This window comes from Neoarius graeffei, chromosome 9 (assembly GCF_027579695.1).
Source record: "Neoarius graeffei isolate fNeoGra1 chromosome 9, fNeoGra1.pri, whole genome shotgun sequence".
Lineage (NCBI taxonomy): Eukaryota > Metazoa > Chordata > Actinopteri > Siluriformes > Ariidae > Neoarius > Neoarius graeffei.
Genome location: NC_083577.1, coordinates 76446479 through 76467161, shown reverse-complemented (window position 1 = coordinate 76467161; position 20683 = coordinate 76446479). Strand labels below are relative to the sequence as shown.

Here is a 20683-nt window from a genome sequence, read left to right as displayed (position 1 = left end):
AATGAAAACAAACCAAATCGGGAAAGTAGGGAAGCGGAAGTGCGTGTACAGCGGATGTAGAGTGGACCAATCAGAGCCCTCTTGTCTGCGACGCTGTCTGCGAGGCTTCTGCGGTGGTCACAATTTTTGGGAGGTGCGCGCAGAGCATCTGCGAAGGGGGGGGCTATGCTGACGCCATCTGCAACGCCATCTGCGAGGACTGGGTTGTCAGCATAAATTGGCCTTAAGGCATATAGAGCACTACGTTATATCATTATACTGACATTATATCTTCTATCAAAGATGCACAAAGTGAACAGGAAGCCATCTGGGATTCAGCCTAACATGAAGATGGGATGTACAAATATGAAGCATTACAACTACTGTCCACCCAAAGAACCTTTGAGGAATCCTTTTTTTGGAGGGGCATTACACCACAGTTACTTGCTTTAAGACTAAAATTTCATTAAAATGTTGTATTAACATGATTTTATATTAAATGTCCAAATGTGCCAATAATATTCATAAAGTTTATCCATCCATCCATCCATTATCTGTAGCTGCTTATCCTGTTCTACAGGGTTGCAGGCAAGCTGGAGCCTATCCCAGCTGACTATGGGCAAGAGGCGGGGTACACCCTGGACAAGTCGCCAGGTCATCGCAGGGCCGACACAGAGACAAACAACCATTCACACCTACAGTCAATTTAGAGCCACCAATTAGCCTAACCTGCATGTCTTTGGACTGTTGGGGAAACCGGAGCACCCAGAGGAAACCCATGCAGACACGGGGAGAACATGCAAACTCCACACAGAAAGGCCCTCGCCAACCGCTGGGCTCGAACCCAGGACCTTAGACCATATATAATAACTTAATATACCCATATCTGACCTACGGAAATATTGTATGGGGATGTGCCTACAAAACTACACTACAGCCCCTAATACTACTCCAAAAAAGATTTGTTCGTATGGCCACCGGATCCAGTTTTTATGGCCATTCTTTACCTCTATTTACAAAGCTTAAGATTTTAAATATTATTGATATCAGTAGACTTCAGCTAAATATCTTCACTTTCCAATTTCTTAGAAATTCTCTTCCAGACACGTTCGATAGTTTTTTAAATCTTAATTCCCAATTTCATGCTTACCAAACTCAACAAAGCGACCAACTACATATCCCCCTAGTGCGAACATCCCTAGGTCAAAAGAGTGTTCAATACAAATGTGCAATTGAATGGAATAACCTCCCCCTCCACCTTAAAAGTTTTACATCCATAATTAGTTTTAAACGTAATCTCAAAAACCACCTATTTTCATTCCCCAGCCACACTTGACCTTTATCTTTAAATATAGTTCAGTCTTGGATTAAATTGTAAAATATTACACTACACCATGCACCAGGCTTCTGTTATTAGTACAATATTTATTCACCATTTCAAAATCAATCAATTATACTTTTTTTTACTTTATGTATAGATCCTAAGTTACATTTTATTCATTTCTTATTTTCACTCGTTAACTTATATTTTGTTATCTGCAATTGACATTGTTTATATTTATTTCAGTTATGATACCTGTTACAGTTTAATGTATAATTTTGTTACCAATTATTATATTATTATTATCTTTGTTATTATTTGTTATTATTTACTATTGTTAATATAGTTATTCTCTAATTTGTTACATTTGTATTAATTACTTGTTAATTTAAATGGGGGAAGACTTAGAACAAGCCATTGTGCTTTTTTCTTCCCCCAGCACGTTTTCTGTTTTTGCTCCATTTATGTTTTCTTGTAAATCTCTTTTATCATGTGCAAATAAATAAATAAATAAACCACTACGCCACCGCCATACCATGGACGCCCTTCATAACATTTAGTGAATTTAAATATTTTAGTGAATCATATGATCAGATATCTCACTGCAATATCAGGCTGTTCATTCATTTGATGCAAGCCATTTTCGGTGGACAGCAGGGCCTGCGTTAAAATCCTGAAGCCCTTGACAGCGCTGATAGAAAACAAATGAAGCACAGCTTCTAAGGGACCTTATGGCAGCACTGCATTTTAAAGGGAACACAGATTTACAACTGAACAACAGGCTTTTAATATGTCATTTTGATTGCTGCCCAGACTCTGGGTGTGAATGTACAGTGGGGCAAAAAAGTATTTAGTCAGCCACCAATTGTGCAAGTTCTCCCACTTAAAAAGATGAGAGAGGCCTGTAATTTTCATCATAGGTACACTTCAACTATGAGAGACAGAATGGGGGGAAAGAATCCAGGAAATCACACTGTAGGATTTTTAATGAATTAATTGGTAAATTCCTCTGTAAAATAAGTATTTGGTCACCTACAAACAAGCAAGATTTCTGGCTCTCACAGACCTGTAACTTCTTCTTTAAGAGGCTCCTCTGTCCTCCACTCGTTACCTGTATTAATGGCACCTGTTTGAACTCGTTATCAGTATAAAAGACACCTGTCCACAACCTCAAACAGTCACACTCCAAACTCCACTATGGCCAAGACCAAAGAGCTGTCAAAGGACACCAGAAACAAAATTGTAGACCTGCACCAGGCTGGGAAGACTGAATCTGCAATAGGTAAGCAGCTTGGTGTGAAGAAATCAACTGTGGGAGCAATTATTAGAAAATGGAAGACATACAAGACCTGGAAGACATAATCTCCCTTGATCGTGGGGTCAAAATGATCACAAGAACGGTGAGCAAAAATCCCAGAACCACACGGGGGGACCTAGTGAATGATCTGCAGAGAGCTGGGACCAAAGTAACAAAGGCTACCATCAGTAACACACTACGCCGCCAGGGACTCAAATCCTGCAGTGCCAGACGTGTCCCCCTGCTTAAGCCAGTACATGTCCAGGCCCGTCTAAAGTTTGCTAGAGAGCACTTGGATGATTAGGAGAATGTCATATGGTCAGATGAAACCAAAATAGAACTTTTTGGTAAAAAAACTCAACTTGTGTTTGGAGGAGAAAGAATGCTGAGTTGCATCCAAAGAACACCATACCTACTGTGAAGCATGGGGGTGGAAACATCATGCTTTGGGGCTGTTTTTCTGCAAAGGGATCAGGACGACTGATCCGTGTAAAGGAAAGAATGAATGGGGCCATGTATCGTGAGATTTTGAGTGAAAACCTCCTTCCATCAGCAAGGGCATTGAAGATGAAATGTGGCTGGGTCTTTCAGCATGACAATGATCCCAAGCACACCGCCCGGGCAACGAAGGAGTGGCTTCGTAAGAAGCATTTCAAGGTCCTGGAGTGGCCTAGCCAGTCTCCAGATTTCAACCCCATAGAAAATCTTTGGAGGGAGTTGAAAGTCCGTGTTGCCCAGCGACAGCCCCAAACCATCACTGCTCTAGAGGAGAGCTGCATGGAGGAATGGGCCAAAATACCAGCAACAGTGTGTGAAAACCTTGTGAAGACTTACAGAAAACGTTTGACCTCTGTCATTGCCAACAAAGGGTATATAACAAAGTATTGAGATGAACTTTTGTTATTGACCAAATACTTATTTTCCACCATAATTTGCAAATAAATTCTTTAAAAATTAGACAATGTGATTTTCTGGATTTTTTTTCCTCATTTTGTCTCTCATAGTTGAGGTATACTTATGATGAAAATTACAGGCCTCTCTCATCTTTTTAAGTGGGAGAACTTGTACAATTGGTGACTGACTAAATACTTTTTTGCCCCACTGTAAGTGGACACGATGAATGGGTTTTTTCATACAATAATTGGGAAACATCTCAAAGGGGCAGAACCTTGTAACCAACTGCCAATCATTAAAATGTTAATGAATATGAATTACATCAAATCTAGACATACACTATATAGACAAAAGTTTGTGGACACTTGACCATTACAACCATATGTGCTTTTTGACACTCAGCTGCAGATTTAGTCCCCTTTTGCTCTTATAATAACCTCCAACTGTCTGGGAAGACTTTCCACTAGATTTTGGAACATTTCTGTGAGCATTTGCTCATTCATCTGTAAGAGCATTAGTGAGGTCAGACACTTTTTTCAGGCCTTGGGCGCACTCAGTATTCTAGTTCATCACAAAGGTGTTCACTGGGGTTAAGGTCAGGGCTCTGTACATGCCACTCGAGACCTACCATTCCAACCTTTGTATCATCATGTGTAAATCATGTCTTCATGGACCTCGATCTATGCACAAGGACAATATCTTCCTGGAACATTTTTGTGCCCCTTATTTCTAGTGAAAGGAAACTGTAATGTTACAGCATACAAGGACATAATATACGATTCTGTGCTTCCAAATTTGTGACAACAGTTTGGGAAAGAATAACATATGGTTGTGATGGCCAGGAGTCTACATACATTTAGCCATATGGTATATTGACACCTAGTCAGACAGAGCTCAGCGTTGCAGTAACGCAATACATAACAGTATTACACAACTAGTATAGCTTGTTATTTTATCTGTGTAGGTAAATATTGTAAATAAATTATTTGCATTAGGAATGTAGGAATGTAGTGACAACTACCGAGCATGCTGGCTCGGTAGTTGTCACTACATTCTTCAGTGACATTTAGCTAGCTAGTTAGTAGTTTAGTTGCAGGCCTTACTAATTAGTGTAACACGGCAGACACTATGAATCATGTTGATTTGCTCTGCTCTTATTTGTAAGGAAAGACTAAGAATTAAACAGGAAGCCCAATCAACAGATGAAACGGATAAAAAAAAAGAACACACATAGATATGTAGATATGTGTATACTTTAGTGACAGACACCTGTGTTTCCACTATTTAAAAAAATAACCAGTCACTAATGCAGCACAAATATTGTAACCTGCAAGCCCCACATTGCCGCTCTTACTCTTCATGTCATCCAGGTCAACTGTTGCGAGCATCTGAGCCTCTGCTTCATCCGTGGGCACTTTCTGATAAACGGCCGTCTCCATGGCAGTCATGCTGCCAATGCAAATGCGTTCTCTCAGGTCATAGTTGGTGCGCTGGGCTCCGCTCAGCCGGTGGATGGGTTTCCGGCAGAACCAGGCTCGTGTAGGGACACTGGCCAGCTCTAAAGATGAACTGAACCTGTACAGCAAAGACATAGCTTATTCAGAACACAAGGGCACAGGACACACAGTTTTCTTAAATATTTCTGATGCATACTGTGTTGTCAAATAATCTGAAAAGGGTCCTCAGGCCATAACAGTCACAAAAAGTACCGTACTGTAAATTATCTTCTGCTGTTCACACATGTGCTTAAGAATCAAGGTGACACAAAACTTTCTCTGGCTGTTCATCACACTTTTCAGATTTTGTTCAGAATCTCACTCCACCAGCAGAGGGAGCTCGAGTATAAATTTGCCTGGGCATCCCTCGTTCTGGCAGTCATTCCTACTTTTCTTCAATACCACAGTCATACACTATCACACTCTTTATTTAACATGTTAATTTTCTGTGCACCAGTTTAAATCTTCCAGATTTGTAAATGCTTTTCTAAATGCCATTATAGGAAGCACATAAGCAGCAATGGAGGACCTCGCTCTCTGCTTTCTTCTAGTGAATTATTTAGCATTTTACAAATTATTTATATTGTGCATCCCATAGTGTTGCATATCACATGCACAGTACATCTCTGGAGCATTACAAAATTTCACATTTATTCATATAAACATATTTAAATTTTACAAAGCATCTACAAAAAAAATGTTCAAATGCGCATGCTCAACAGTTAGATCTTTTGTGTTTCTTCCAGTTAATTAAAGGGAGATGTATTTGCTAAATTATAGAGAGGACAGTGATGTAACTGAAGCATTTTAAGGAACATCTTATTGTAAGATTGCATAACTAAAGGCAATTTCTTATCACAATACAGTGAGACAAATTAACACATACTAATGTTAATAAAATAGTAATAATAAGAACTTAAATAATAAGGGCTAAAATAACAATCTATATGACTAAAGGGAGGCTGTCTGTCTCTCTGTCTGTTCACCTATGTAAATCGACACAGCTCCATACTTTGCACATGGATTGGTGACACCCCAGAGGGCCCAAGATAACGTTTTCAATTTTCCAAAACACAGAATTAGTGCTAATCCAACACACTATTCATTTCCCATAGGGTACATGCTCATGCTAACACACTGTGCTAATCCAAACACTATTCATTTCCCATAGGCTACATGCTCACGCTAACACACTGCGCGCAGCCTCAGTGGGGAATCCCCTCCCCGACTCGCCTGAGAGTTTCGATTGTACAGGACCTCACAATCAGCGCTCCTCGCTGGAAACTTCCGCTAGGGCCGAGTCTCCGTCACTAAGGAGACATGGGGAACGATTTACGTCATTTTGACAGAACACAGTGAAAACATATATATATATATATATATATATATATATATATATATATATATATAACACATGTGTCCATTCAACTCTCCACTGGCCCTTCTGGACCTGTGTTATACAAAGGTACCATTCAGAGGAAATCAGGTTCATGGGCAATAACTACTAGTATATAATAATATCTAACATTAGCTAGCAAACTTTAGCTATCCTTACCAATATTTAATATTTAATTGGCCAAACCAATTAAATATTGCAATCTAAGTGATTAATAAAACTCTCAAGGCATACTATTATAGCAACAGGGTGGCGTGATACAGCCTAATGAAGTCCAGGTACTGTTATTATCCCAAAGATTATTTTCCAAAAACAGCATGTTCAGAACCGTTTTACTCCTCTTATACCTCAGAAATTTGCCAACACACAGTTTGTGAATCACACATCATACATTTTATCCATTTATGTTTACATTTAATGGAGTAGAAATATCCAGAAAACAAATTAGCTCCTGTTATTACTGATGTTACAACAGCTGTAAACAGTTGTTCCCTCACTTTCACAATGTTAATAAAACAAAAATCACAGCTTATTATGTTACCAAGAAACCGCAAAACCCTCTGTCCTGAAAACTATCCTGTATCAGAAAACTTAAAGTAACAGCTGATAGTGAAGAGTTATCCCCAAAATGCAAAAGAAATGCCTTCTTACAGAAAACTTCACCATGTCAACAATTACACACTTTTTAAATCTGTTCATATGAAACATTCACAATGCATTTCCATATAAATTATCCATTGCTATATAAATTATATTATTCTATCCACATTCACTGGATATGCACAATTGCGTGCTCTGATTGGATATCAGCTCATATACTGTGAGTAGAGAAAAACAAAATGGCAGAGCGTGCTGCTGAACCAACCAAGGACAAAATAAAAACTCTAAAACAAAACATCAAAAATTGCTATCAAGTATTTAAAAGACACAGAAATAGCTAAAATAATACAGTGCCCCCGCTCTTCCACCTTTGTACCTTTAAGTTGGTTTGCCAACCACCAAAAAAAAACCTGAAGAAGAAAACCCCAAAAATGACAAAAAAGCAACAAAATATGGAATACAAATATTTGATGGTAAGAACCTATCTTTTTTATTTTTCAATAATTATTATTATAGCATTTTTCACAAATTGCTCCTGTCATTTCACCGGTTTGTTTACATTCTAAGCAGAAATGATTTTGTTGGACGTTCTGTATAAAGTTTTTATTTATCAAATTTGCAAAGAACGTAAAATAAAAATGCTCTGTTTCTCAAAATCCAGTGAATGTGGATAGAATGAAACTTATGTAAAGAAGTCAACAGTTCAACAGTTATTCCACTCAATCTCGTCGTACATGGCTTAAAGCCAACTCGGTGTTACGTGCCTCATCAGCTATCAGTTCATGTACGACTCAATTTCATGGAATAACTGTTGAATGTATTAAAATAATTACATTAATATGCACTAGTGATTTATCATGCAGCCTGACAGAGACCATGCTGCTATAGAAAGCTAATCAACCATTTCTGCCCAATCAGATTTGAGAATTCAACGGTGCTGTGGTATAAGTACTGCAATTTAAACCTGTTTACTTTTGCAACCATAGTGCAATTTCTAAGACAAACGATGCTTTACAAAGACAATAAAAATAAAAGTAAAACAAGAAACACAAGACCAGTAAGACTGGGAAACAGCATGGCTACAGCATGACAGATTCAACTGGTGCAAGACTTCTGGAGTATATAAGGATATATTAAGAAATTTGTGTGACTGAAATTTCTAAGGCTAATATGAATCATTCACCATTCAAATGTATATCATTGACACTGTTCTGTTTGTGGACATTTGCGGTTTCTGCAAAAGATACAGAAGATATTGTTTCCTATTGGTTTTATCTCAGTGCTTCTTTAGCCTGTGATACCCCATATATTATAGTTGGTTTATGGGTAATATTAGCAGGGTATTACATAATGCATGAAAGATCCACCACTCTGACTTTGATATTCAGTGACTGTTTGCGGCAAAATCTTTTGGAAAATCAGCTAGTCATGGCTTGTTGAGCTTTGTCTCTGCTTACCTATTTAATGCCTTTTCATCCTCCTCTTCTTCTTCTTCCTGTTTGTCATGTATTTTTTCCTCGTGTACTTCTGCGGTTCTGGTGATGGGCAGCTCTGGGCTTGGGGGTCTCTCATTCTCCACATAGAATGTGGGGAGAGGAATAGGTGGCATCATCACTCCCTCACATCCCAAACTAAACTGAGAAAGGACAACATGCATTAAACTCTACTTCTTGCTCTCTTGTGCATGAACAAACACACTACACATACACTGAGAGAGAGAGAGAGAGAGAGAGAGAGAGAGAGAGAGAGAGAAACTGTCATGCAAGGTCTACAATGTGGAGTCAGCAGATGTGTATCTGTATATGTGTAACACACTGTTGTGTCAGCACTTTCCTGCACACCTCCACTAAACACACAGTCATCAGATATATCATACATACCAACATTTTGCGCACACAAACACATACACACACAAGCCAGGAGATATGTCATAATGTCATACACCAATTCCTGCATACAGTACACTCGCACAAAACCAACGCTATTATATTTTATATGTATAGGTGCTAACTTCATTGGAGATGTTTTGGGGGGTTTTGTAACATCTTTCTTTTAAACAAAGCAGAATCAATCCTATTTCGCAAAGCCATAACTAATGGTTTTCATAAAATATGACTTTATGCCTGAGAATAGAATGTTTATAACCACCAAGCTAACACCTACAAGTACAGTATCAGTCAAAGGTTTGGACACACCTTCAAATACAATGTTTGTTTTTTCTTTATTTTTATTAATTAAAAGCAGTGTTGTAAAGTCACTAAACCTTGAATCGGAGTCCAGTCTCGAGTCCCCAGTGTTCAAGTCCGAGTCAAGTCCAAGTCATTAAAAAAATTTCGAGTCGAGTCCAAGTCAAGTCCACGATTGAGCCGAGTCGAGTCCGAGAACAAGACTCTAACTGCACCATTTGACAGTGGTTGTTTTAGCGCCATTAACATTAATTTTTTCCTGAACATGACGTATGAACAGATGAATGTGCATTCTCTTTGTCTAAGTATTCTGTCAGAGATGACTGGGAGATGAATGTAAGTGCAGAAGGTGTGTTTATTAATACAAGTGAAGACAGGTAAACAATCCAGAATGGCAGGCAAAATTGTAAAACAGTGAAACAGGCAATAGGTCGAGCGAGGTACAAACAGGCTATCATAGACGCTGCAGAATCAAAGACGAGAAAAAGGAAATCAGGGATCAGGAAACCAAACAAGGAAATAAGGCTCCGGTAATGTGTCAGCAACCGAACTAGATACTTCGCAAAGTAAGTGTGTTTTCACAGTTTTTATATCGGCATGCTGATTGCGCCTTAATCCTGTGCAGGTGCAAGTTGTTAACAGTGCATGCGCGAGAGTCCGCTTGATGTGCACATTGTCTGGAGCGCGCCTGAGAGTCTATCACGCCACATGCCAAGGCACGCAGGTGTGACACTCTAGCATGAAATTAGTTCAAAAATTAATGTAGATATAAATATCTTATGCCAAATTCTTAGATTAGATTAGATTAGATTAGATTAGATTAGATTAGATACAACTTTATTGATTATTGATCCCTTTCGGCAGGTTCCCTCAGGGAAATTAAGAATTATGGCAGGTTACAAAAAATAAAGAAAAAATCAGAGTCCTCATCTCCAATTTACGAGTCTGCATGCAGTTAATGCACGAGTCCGAGTCCAAGTCTGAGTCATCAGTGCTCAAGTCCAAGTCAAGTCAGAAGTCCTTAAAATTAGGGCACGAGTCGGACTTGAGTACTACAAGCCTGATTAAAAGACACTTCAGGCCTTAATGTAATGATGGATATCGTTTTGCTTTACTTAGTTTAGCAGTTCTTGACATCATATGGATTACTACAGTTGTGGAATAGGGCTATTTACTGTATTTTTATTATTTATTATTTCCTGTTTGATCTCAAATGCATTAAGAAGGTAAGAAGTTTCACTAATTAACTTCTGACGAGGCACACCTGTTAACTGAAAAGCATTCCAGGTGACTGATGACCGCATGAAGCTGGTTAAGATAATGTCAGTAGTTTGCAAAGTGTCATCAAGGTAAATGGTGGCTACTTTGAAGAATCAAAAATATCAAACATATTTTGTTTAACACTTTTTTTGTTTACCAAATAATTCCATATATGTTCCACATGTTATTTCATAGTTTTGATGTCTTTAGTATTGTTCTACGATGTAGAAAATAGTCAAAATGCAGAAAAAAAAACTATGAATGAGTTGGGGCGTCCAAACTTTTGACTGGTACTGTGTATGCATACATACATACATACATACATACATCTTTGGATAGTCTTATGACTGCAATTGCTATGAACAGTTTTGCACTCCATTATTGAACAGCTGATAATTTCTCAAAAACTGCTTTGTTATTTAACAATTTATACACAAAGGCCACTTTTTCCATGGAATAAAAATATGTATTCTGTTCCCTTCTAGTGGGTTTATTGATGGCATGCAATATTGTTATCATATCACTTATCCTCCATGTATTACGCCACTCTCCCCAATGGAGAATGAGCATGCAATATTGTTATAATATTGCACGCTGTCAAGACAACATGACATCACATGTCAGAGATCATGCAAAGATCCAATGACAAAATTTTTCTGTTGTGCATGCACACAATCATTTCTTTGTCAGCCGGGAGAGAGAAGATGGGATTAATTCAGTGCTCGTTTTAAGCACTAAATAAATAAACTAAAACTAAAGATGCGCTAAACACCCAAAAGGCTACCAAAACTTCATTATATATTCTTCAAGCATATTTACAAGAGAAAAACATACCAATGGACATCGAAAAACTGGAAAAGAGACATGCTGGAGATGTGAAACTTCTGTGCTAGCGAGTGACTGACAGTTTATAAACAAACACAGCAGTGAGATTTTCTTAATTAAAATTGGAAGATTTAGAGAGAATTTTGAAAGAGAAAGACGCACTGAACACCCAAAAGGCTACCAAAGCTTCACTGGATATTCTTCACACATATTTACAAGAGAAAAATATACCCATAGACATCGAAAAACTGGAAAAGAGACATGTCAGAGACGTAAAACTTCTGTGTGAGTGAGTGACTGTGACAATTTGTACACAAACATGGCCACGAGGTTTGCTTCATTAAAAGTGGAAGATTTAAAGAGAAAGATGCACTGAACACCCAAAAGGCTACCAAAATTTCACTGGATATTCTTCACACATATTTACAAAAAAAAAAAAACATGCCAACGGGCATTGAAAAACTGGAAAAAAGATCAATAGTGGAAATATTATCAAAGTTCTACTTGGAGATGAGGAAAAGTGACGGAGACTTTTATAAGAGAACTTCACTCGTGGACTTCACTCAGCAAAGCCCTTTTGTTTTGAACAACTGCAATGTAATGGTTAACTCCGACCAAAAGTAACTTTGAACTTGAACTGTCAACCTGAATATAGCTTGTATATAAGTTGGGTTGTTGTTCAGGCTTTTTGGACTTGTACCATTTTTATTGTTAGAACTTTGACTTTGTACATGTACACTGGATTGACAGAACATTGAATTACATTTGATCAGATTCAACATTCAATATTGGTAAGTTATACCCCTGTTCTTAACTTTTTGTAAAATCTATAATTGTTCCAGGGGTGTATGGGGTGTCAGGGAGAGGTAGCACCTCTTGTGGAGGGGGCTTGTCGTGTTCTTCGGAACAGCTCATCCATATCTGGTCCTCACCTGATGCCCAGCTCTCACCAGTGGCTCCTCATAGCTGTTTGCATGCAACAGCGGCCACACCCCAGGCAACAGCTTCGACAGGCTGGCTAACCCTGGTTAGGATAACCGATGGGTCTCAAACCCTCAGTGAGTTAGGGATTGCCTACCCATTGCATGCGAAGACTGGTGCCGGCAGACTGGGCGGATGAAACCAACAGGAAGGTTCAACGGCTAGGAAGGCAGTTCCAGCAGGCACTGTGGGATGCTGAGAGCTTGGCAAGGCATGGAAGGAGCCCTGGTCATCCACTGCAGCTCGGGAGGTCTCCAGGTGTAACGATTCTCCGTGCCACTGGGTCAAGGTCTCCCTGGCTGAGAGAGTGGGATTGCCCCAGTGCAACGGCTCTACCACTTTAAACAACTTCACACACAGGTTCCGTTGTATGACTTCATCTCTGACCTTTTCATTTCTGATCTTTCATATCTCCTCAAGTCCTGTGGTGATAGGGGAGTACCAAAGCAACAGGTACAGGTGACCACTGGTGGTTGTAGTCATGAACCTACACGCAGGCAGCCCTGGACATTTGGGCTCCATTGGGGCAACGGAGACATTTGGCAACATCCAGGGTGGCTGGGCAGCCTCTTTAGGACAGCACTGCCCACCCTCATAGGAGGGAGGGGGTTAGAAAAGGTACCCCAAACATTGCTTGCCCTTAATAATCTGGCCAACATACCGCAGCTGGCAGATCATCCTTCATAGCGGTCGAACAACATTGCAAAGTAAAACAAATCAAAGAAACTCATCTTTAGAGCATGGAATGTCCGTACCTTGATGGACAACATAAGGGTTTCCAGACCCGAAAGAAGAACAGCATTAGTGGGGATCAAACTATATCGTTACAACATCGACATAGCTGCATTCAGCGAGACGAGGTTCACAGATGAGGGCTCTCTGAGAGAGAATGCAAGTGGATACACTTTCTTCTGGAAAGGAAAACCTGACAGTGAGGACAGGATCCATGGAGTGGGATTTGCAGTGAAAACAGTGCTATTGAAAAACATCACTACTCTACCATCTGGCGTTAATGAGTGCATCATGAAATTTCACTTCCTGCTCTCGAAGTCCCAGCACATTACCATCATTAATGCCTATGCACCAACTCTCACAAGCTCAGAAGATGCCAAGGAGCAGTTCTACAAAGACCTGGACCAGATCATCAGGTCAACTCCTGCCAGTGACAAGCTAGTCATCCTCGGTCACTTTAATGCCAGCATAGGACAGGACTACCAGAGCTGGGACGGTGTGCTTGGGAGGCATGGTGTGGGAAAACTGAGCAGCAATGGACTGCTACTCCTAAGCAAGTGCACTGAGCTTGGCATGTATATCACTAACACCATGTTTTGCATCGCAGACAAGTACAAAACCACTTGGATGCATCCCAGATCCAAACACTGGCACATGATTGACTTTGTCATCGTTCGCCAGTGTGACCTGCAGGATGTCAGAATCACTCATTCAATGCGAGGAGCAGAGTGCTGGACAGACCACAAGCTGGCCAGAGCAGTCTTCAACCTGCACATTGCTCCCCACCATCACAAGATCCCTAAAGCTGTGAGGGTGTCCTTCGACACAGCAAACTGAAGCATCCATCTGGCTTCATTCATTTCCAAGAGGCACTAGAGGAGAAATTCCCTGAGGATACAAGCCTCACCAGATCCAGTACTGACAAGTGGGCACAATTCAAAGACGCAGTCATAGCCACTGCAAAAGAAGTGCTGGGTCCCAAAGCCTGGAAACACGAAGACTGGTTTGACGAGAACCATGCTGCCGTTAGAACTGCCCTGGATGCGAAAAACAAGGCCTTTGCCGAATGGCAGAATAACCCTCTGTCCGTGTCAAAGAAAGACAAGTTCAAAAACTTGCAGACCAAGGTGCAAAAAGAACTGAGGGAAATGCAGGACCAGTGATGGCAGTAAAGGGCAGTGGAAGTTCAACTCTATGCCAATACCCACAACACAAAGCAGTTCTACAATGCCCTAAAGCAAGTCTTTGGCCCAACAAGATCAGGCTGCTCCCCACTATTGTCCTCAGATGGATCGTGCCTGATCAAAGACCAGGAAGGACTGAGAAAATGCTGAGCTGAACACTTCTCCACTTTGCTCAACCAGCCCTCAACTATCGAACCGACAGCACTTCAACAGATCCTTCAACAGCCTGTCCTTGAAGAACTGGATATGCTGTCCTCAATCAGTGAGATAGAAAAGGCCATATCATCCATGAATTCTGGCAAGGCATCAGGAAAAGACAACATTCCAGCTGAGGTCTACAAAGCAGCAGGCCCAAATTCTCTGAAGGCTTTCCAAGATGTTCTGCAAAGCATATGGATTGAGGAGAACATGCCTGAGGATTTTGGTGATGCTTTTATTGTATCCCTCTACAAAAACAAGGGAAGCAAAGCCGACTGTGGAAACTACAGGGGCGTATCACTTCTCTCAATAGCAGGCAAGATCCTCGCTTACATCCTCCTAAACAGACTCATCACTGTCTCCGAAAGAAATCTCCCTGAGGTGCAGTGTGGCTTTAGACCAGGGCGCAGCACTGTGGACATGATATTCACTGTGAGACAGTTGCAGGAGAAATGCATTGAGCAGAACAAAGCTCTCTACTCCGTCTTCATAGACATGACAAAGGCCTTCAACACTGTTAACAGAGAGGCCCTGTGGACAGTGCTGGAAAAATATGGTTGTCCTCCCAGGTTTGTGAAGATGATCCGTCTGCTCCACGATGACATGACAGGGCAGGTCCTCTGCAGTGGTGACCCTTCTGAAGCATTCACCATCCCAAATGGTGTGAAACAGGGCTGTGTTCTAGCCCCTGTCCTCTTCAACCTATTCTTCACCTGCATGCTGTCACATGCTGTTCAGAACATGGAGGAAGGTGTCTACATCAGATACTGTCTGGATGGCTCACTCTTTGATCTCAGGTGCCTAAATGCTAAAACCAAATGCCTCCAGAGAGTCATACAGGAAGTCCTCTTCGCTGATGACTGTGCCCTCCTGGCACATAAGAACAGAGACCTGGAGACAATGCTCAACGAGTTTTCTGAGGCATCCAAAGCTTTTGGCCTTACCATCAGCCTAGGTAAGACAGAGGTGTTGCACCAGCCAGCTCCAGACTCAGTCTCACTGGACCCAAGCATCAGCATCGACAGCACACTGCTTAAAACTGTTGATAACTTCAAGTACTTGGGAACCATCATCTCGAATGATGGATCACTGGACAGAGAGATAACCTCCAGGATCAGCAAGGCGAGCCAGGCACTGGGAAGACTGTGCAACAGGGTGCTCAACCAGCACGGCATCAAGCTCTCCACAAAGTTAAAAGTGTACACAACTGTTGTCCTGACATCCCTCCTCTATGGCTGCGAGACCTGGACTCTGTACTGCAGACATATCATTTACAGTACAAAGCTCTGTGCAGTAGTTGACGTGAATGTACGTTTAATACAGCAGCGTGGTGAGGTGCATACATTATTACTCAGGCATATTTTGAATGAGATGAGATAATGATCTGAGATAGCTTCAGACTGTGGAAGTATGACTATATTTTCCAGAATGTTAGTATTAGATCGAGGGTGTGACCACCGTTATGGGTTGGTCCTATGACATTCTGATTAATCCCTACTGAATCTAAAATGGACACAAACGCTGTTTTCAAAGGGTCTTCTGGGTTATCGAAGTGAATATTAAAATCTCCGACAACTAAAGCTTTGTCTAAGGAAATAACCAGATCTGAGATAAAATCTGCAAATTCAGAAAGAAACTCAGAATATGGCCCCAGGGGCCTGTAAATAATAAGTAACGGAATTAACTGGGTAGACCTATTTTTCGAGGTTACATACATTAGATGAGTATGAAGAACTTCAAATGTATTAAATTTATAACTAGGTTTGTGTGTTACACCTAGATAATCATTATAAATAACTGTGATGGCTCCTCCTCTGCCAGTTAGACGAGGCTGGTGTATATAACTGTATCCAGGAGGACTCACTTCATTTAATGCTAGATATTAATTTGGCTTAATCCATGTTTCAGTTAAACAAAGTACATTAAACTCCTGATCAGTAATAAGTTCATTAACCATTAGTGCTTTAGATGTAAGAGATCTAATATTTAATAGCCCCACCTTTAGATCAAAGGTGCTGGCAGCAGCTGTACAGTCAGTATGATCTAATTTTATATTGATTAGGTTACTGGAACAAACTCTCTGAATATTTCTACTTTTTTGTTGAGCTCGGGGAACAGACACAGTCTCGATGTAGTGGACCCTGAGTGATGACTCTGTGCAGCTAGCAGAGAGTCAGTTTGGCCTGTTCGTCTGCTCCCTGGCCTTGGCTATGAATTGTCGGAAATTAACTAGGCCTGTTCTGAGACTATGACCTATGCTGCAGGAAATGAGAGCAGCACCTTCCCGAGTGGGATGGATACCGTCCCGCCCTAACAGGCCAGCAGTGCCCTCAAAATAAGCCCAATTATCTATAAAGCCCACACTGTTTTCAGAGCACCACCTGCACAACCAGCAGTTCAGCGACCATAACCTGCTGTAAACTACATTGCCACGCCACATTGGGATGGGGCCAGAGCATACTACAGCATCGGACATCGCCTTCGCTAATTTAAACACCTCTACAAAGTTACTCTTAGTAACCTCAGACTGACGAAGGTGTATATCATTAGCTCCTGCATGGATAACTATCTTTGAGAACCTGTGCTTGCCTAGGACCCTAAGATTACCTGCTATGTCCGGCACCCTGGCTCCCAGTATACACCTGACTAAAGCTGCTGTTGCCCCAAAAGGCTGAGCTAATTTCACGTGCTGTATGATAGAGTCCCCTATAACCAGAGCTCTTTCAGGTTTCTCAGCGGGTGCATCACTAAGGAGAGCAAACATGTTCGACACGTGACGTGGAGAGGAGTGGCGCTCCCGTGGGCGAGCCTCAGTGGTAGCTTTGGCTCTATGCTTATGCTGCCGAGTCATCACCCATTTGCCCCACTGTAAGGGCTCTAATGCCGGAGTTGAGGGATTACTAACTCCACCTAGGGCATCCAGACTTTCCCCTACAGAAACTACACTGTTCTCATTCTCACTGGCCTTCTCTAAAGCCTGGATACGTGCTTCTAACACTATAATCTTCTCCATCAGAGAGATAACTAATCTGCACTTATCACAAATAAAGCTATCGCTAGCAACGGAGGAAGAATGAATAAACATCCTGCACTCAGCACACTTAACAGGCTGAAAGTGTGCCATGATGAAAGGATTCACGTACCTTAATAGAAGATCTGTTGATATCAAAGCAGATCCGATGTGGATGGCCTTGTGGTCTTTACACAGGAGGAGAAAGAAAAGAAAGCTTCCGGTCTCTGTGTTCTTCCGAAAAAAGAGAGAGAAAAAAACGGAAAAAGGAAAACAAAAGTGGAAAGTACAAAAAGGAAAGTGAAAGTACAATAAAAAAATGAAGAGGATACTGGAAAATTATTTGTAAAAAAATTAAAATATTAGTAATTAACACCAACACTCGCGAGAAAAAGACTCATCGCAAACAACTCGGGAACCAGGAAGTGTGTAGCACAGAATGCGCATGCGCAACCCAATTTAGATTAGGGATAAAATTAGCTCATGTTTTAAGTCGTTCAAATTCTGTAAAGCTGCTTTGCGACAATGTTTATTGTTAAAAGCGCTATACAAATAAACTTGACTTGACATATCAAACAGCTGGAGAGCTTCCACATGCGTGCCCTCTGCTCCGTGCTTGGCATCTGATGGCAAGACAGAGTCACCAATCTGCAAGTCCTGGAAAGGGCAGACTGCACCAGCATCGAAGCCACCCTGGTTAAATCTCAACTCTGTTGGGTGGGACACGTCATCAGGATGGAAGACCATCACATCCCCCGCCAGCTGCTGTATGGTGAGCTAGTGGATGGCAGAAGGAAGCAAGGTCGTCCACGTAAGCGATACAAGGACACCTTGAAGGGGAATCTCTAGTGGTGCGACATCGAGCCCAGAGAACTGGAGGCCACAGCCAGTGACAGAAGTCACTGGCACACACTGACCCATACAGCCTCCACAAATTTTGAGGACAAACGGTGGCAGAGACTCGTCCAGGCACGAGAGAAACACCACAGAGCACATTCAACAGCTGTCACAAAATCAAAATTCCAGTGCTCCATTTGTTCAAGACTCTGTGCTTCCAGATTTGGACTGCAGAGCCACATGAGAAGCCACAAATGAATCACACAACACACCAAGTTTTCTTCAGACACGAAGGACAACCAGCATACAGTTCTCATCTCATCTCATTATCTCTAGCCGCTTTATCCTTCTACAGGGTCCAACATACAGTTGTTCCATCAAATGTATAATAATAATAATAATAATAATAATAATAATAATAATAATGGCTCACTTTTTTGTGGTATATCAGATATATTACATTCAGCTACTCGTCTTTGACTCATTCAATATCGTGATAGCTGAATGGAATATATCTGATAGACCACAAAAAAAGCCAGCCAACATTATTTAATTGCTCAAAGAGCTATACAAAAAAAAAATTCAATACAATTGAATTGAATTTAATACATACTCATTCTGTCTCACTTACACACAGTCAGCAGGTTAGGATCATATATCATCTCTTTGCTGTTTAACTGGTTGGTTAGCAATGTTGCAGAGAGCAGAGATGAGATCAGGAATTTTTCACAGTTCTTATAGTTGACAGCTACTAGAAATCTAGAACTAGCTACTAGAAATGACTTCTTTGTTCATTCTTTACATTTTTACAGACTTCTTATATAACATTCAACAATTATTTGCCAAAGGCGAAGTCGAGGTTATAACAGAGACAAAGTCGAGGTTATTATTCTCCTATATTCACTGAGCCTGAGGTGGATAATTGTTTTTGTATAACTACATAGGTGATTATTTATATATATATATATATATATATATATATATATATATATATATATATATTGTATATACTGTATATATATATATATATATATATATATATATATATATATATATATATATATATTGTATATACTGTATATAAATAAAATCATATAAAAAAGTAATTCATTTCAATCTTCAAAAGTGGCATGCAAATGTAATGCATGGAGACTTGTGTCACTTATCTATGCAAGTCACATAAAATACTTTGTTTTGAAACAGATAAAATAAATCACAATTCCACCTGACCTTTGAATAGTTTTAGAGCAAACTTCATAGCATCTTTAGTGCTTTTAGGAACAGCATTTTCTTTCATAATTTGTAATTGCTCCTCACTTACGGTGACAAAACGATTGGCCGCCATTTTGCCGAGTCACTCAAGGTGATTGGTCAAGAAATTCGGACTATTTCTTGATAATCAGTGCACAATTACCTATAATCCCCTATATATAGTGGCAGTGGGGGCGTGACCGAGCACCGGTCTGTGAATGGAGGGCGGAGTCAGGGAAGGTGAGTGGTCGTGTTACTACACCTGTTGTCAGTTAACGTATGTTTGTGTGTCTCCTTCGGTGACCGCGCCCGATAAAAGGAGAGCGAGAAGGGAAGGTCAGCGCTGAGGGCTCGTTGACAGCCTGTATGTGTGTGTGCGTGTGTGTGTGAGAGAGTGAGAGTTTTTTGGAGCCCTATGCTGAAGAGTTGTAAAATAAAAACCCCTCTTCAACGCAAACAGCCGTCTGCCATGCTTCTGTGCTCCACCCACACCTGAATCTTGCTACAGTGGTGCCGAAACCCAGGACGCCTGCCGGCGGTGGCTGAGGGCAGATGACCGCGATGCCAAGGGAGTGATCGACCTGGTGACACTGGAACAATTCGTCATGCGACTTCCGGAAGGAATGGCGGAGTGGGTCCAGTGTCATCGCCCGGCATCGCTGGACCAGGCGATCGAGCTGGCAGAGGACCACACGGCGGCAGTTCTGACAGCAGGAAGGTGCCTCCTCTTCTCCCCTCTCTTCTCTCTCCCCCTCTCCCTCTGCTTCCCGTCCTCACCCCGTTCCCCCACCACGGAGGCAGGGGCTGGCTCCCCCCCCCCAGCCGGCCCAGCGCACCTGCGGTGTCCTTCCATTTCCCCCTTCCTTGTCTGTGTCTCCTTCCCCTCAGGTGAGTGACGTCCGTAACACTGGTGCAGAGGGAGAGCCTGGGCCAGTGTGCTGGCGCTGCGGGGAGCCGGGACATCTCCAACATCAGTGCTCCACAATGGAGGTCGGCACGGTGGTCCGGGTCTCCAACGCGCCAGAAACCGCCCTTGATCAGGCCAGAGCGTATCGAATACCGGTAAGTATCCAAGGGGATACGTATCAGGCTTTGGTGGATTCCAGCTGTAACCAGACCTCAATCCACCAAATTGTAGGTACATTCAGTCCGTCTCTTTAAGAAACTACATTTCCCATCAGCCAACTTCCGTGTTGACCTACGTCACACGTGGGCGGGATCATCTACGTCACATCC

At 41.4% G+C, this 20683-nt stretch overlaps 1 protein-coding gene across 4 annotated transcripts in view; it reads right to left on the bottom strand.

The window, feature by feature from the left end:
• The window catches only part of slc4a3 (solute carrier family 4 member 3), a 204831-nt gene that overhangs the window by 49134 nt on the left and 135014 nt on the right, over positions 1–20683 (bottom strand). For all 4 annotated transcript variants that reach the window (XM_060930294.1, XM_060930296.1, XM_060930295.1 and 1 more), the window contains 2 exons: positions 8441–8619; positions 4846–5066 (listed from right to left, as the gene is read on the bottom strand). In XM_060930294.1, the coding sequence (XP_060786277.1) occupies positions 4846–5066; positions 8441–8619 (400 nt within the window). The remainder of the gene's footprint in view (positions 1–4845; positions 5067–8440; positions 8620–20683) is intronic.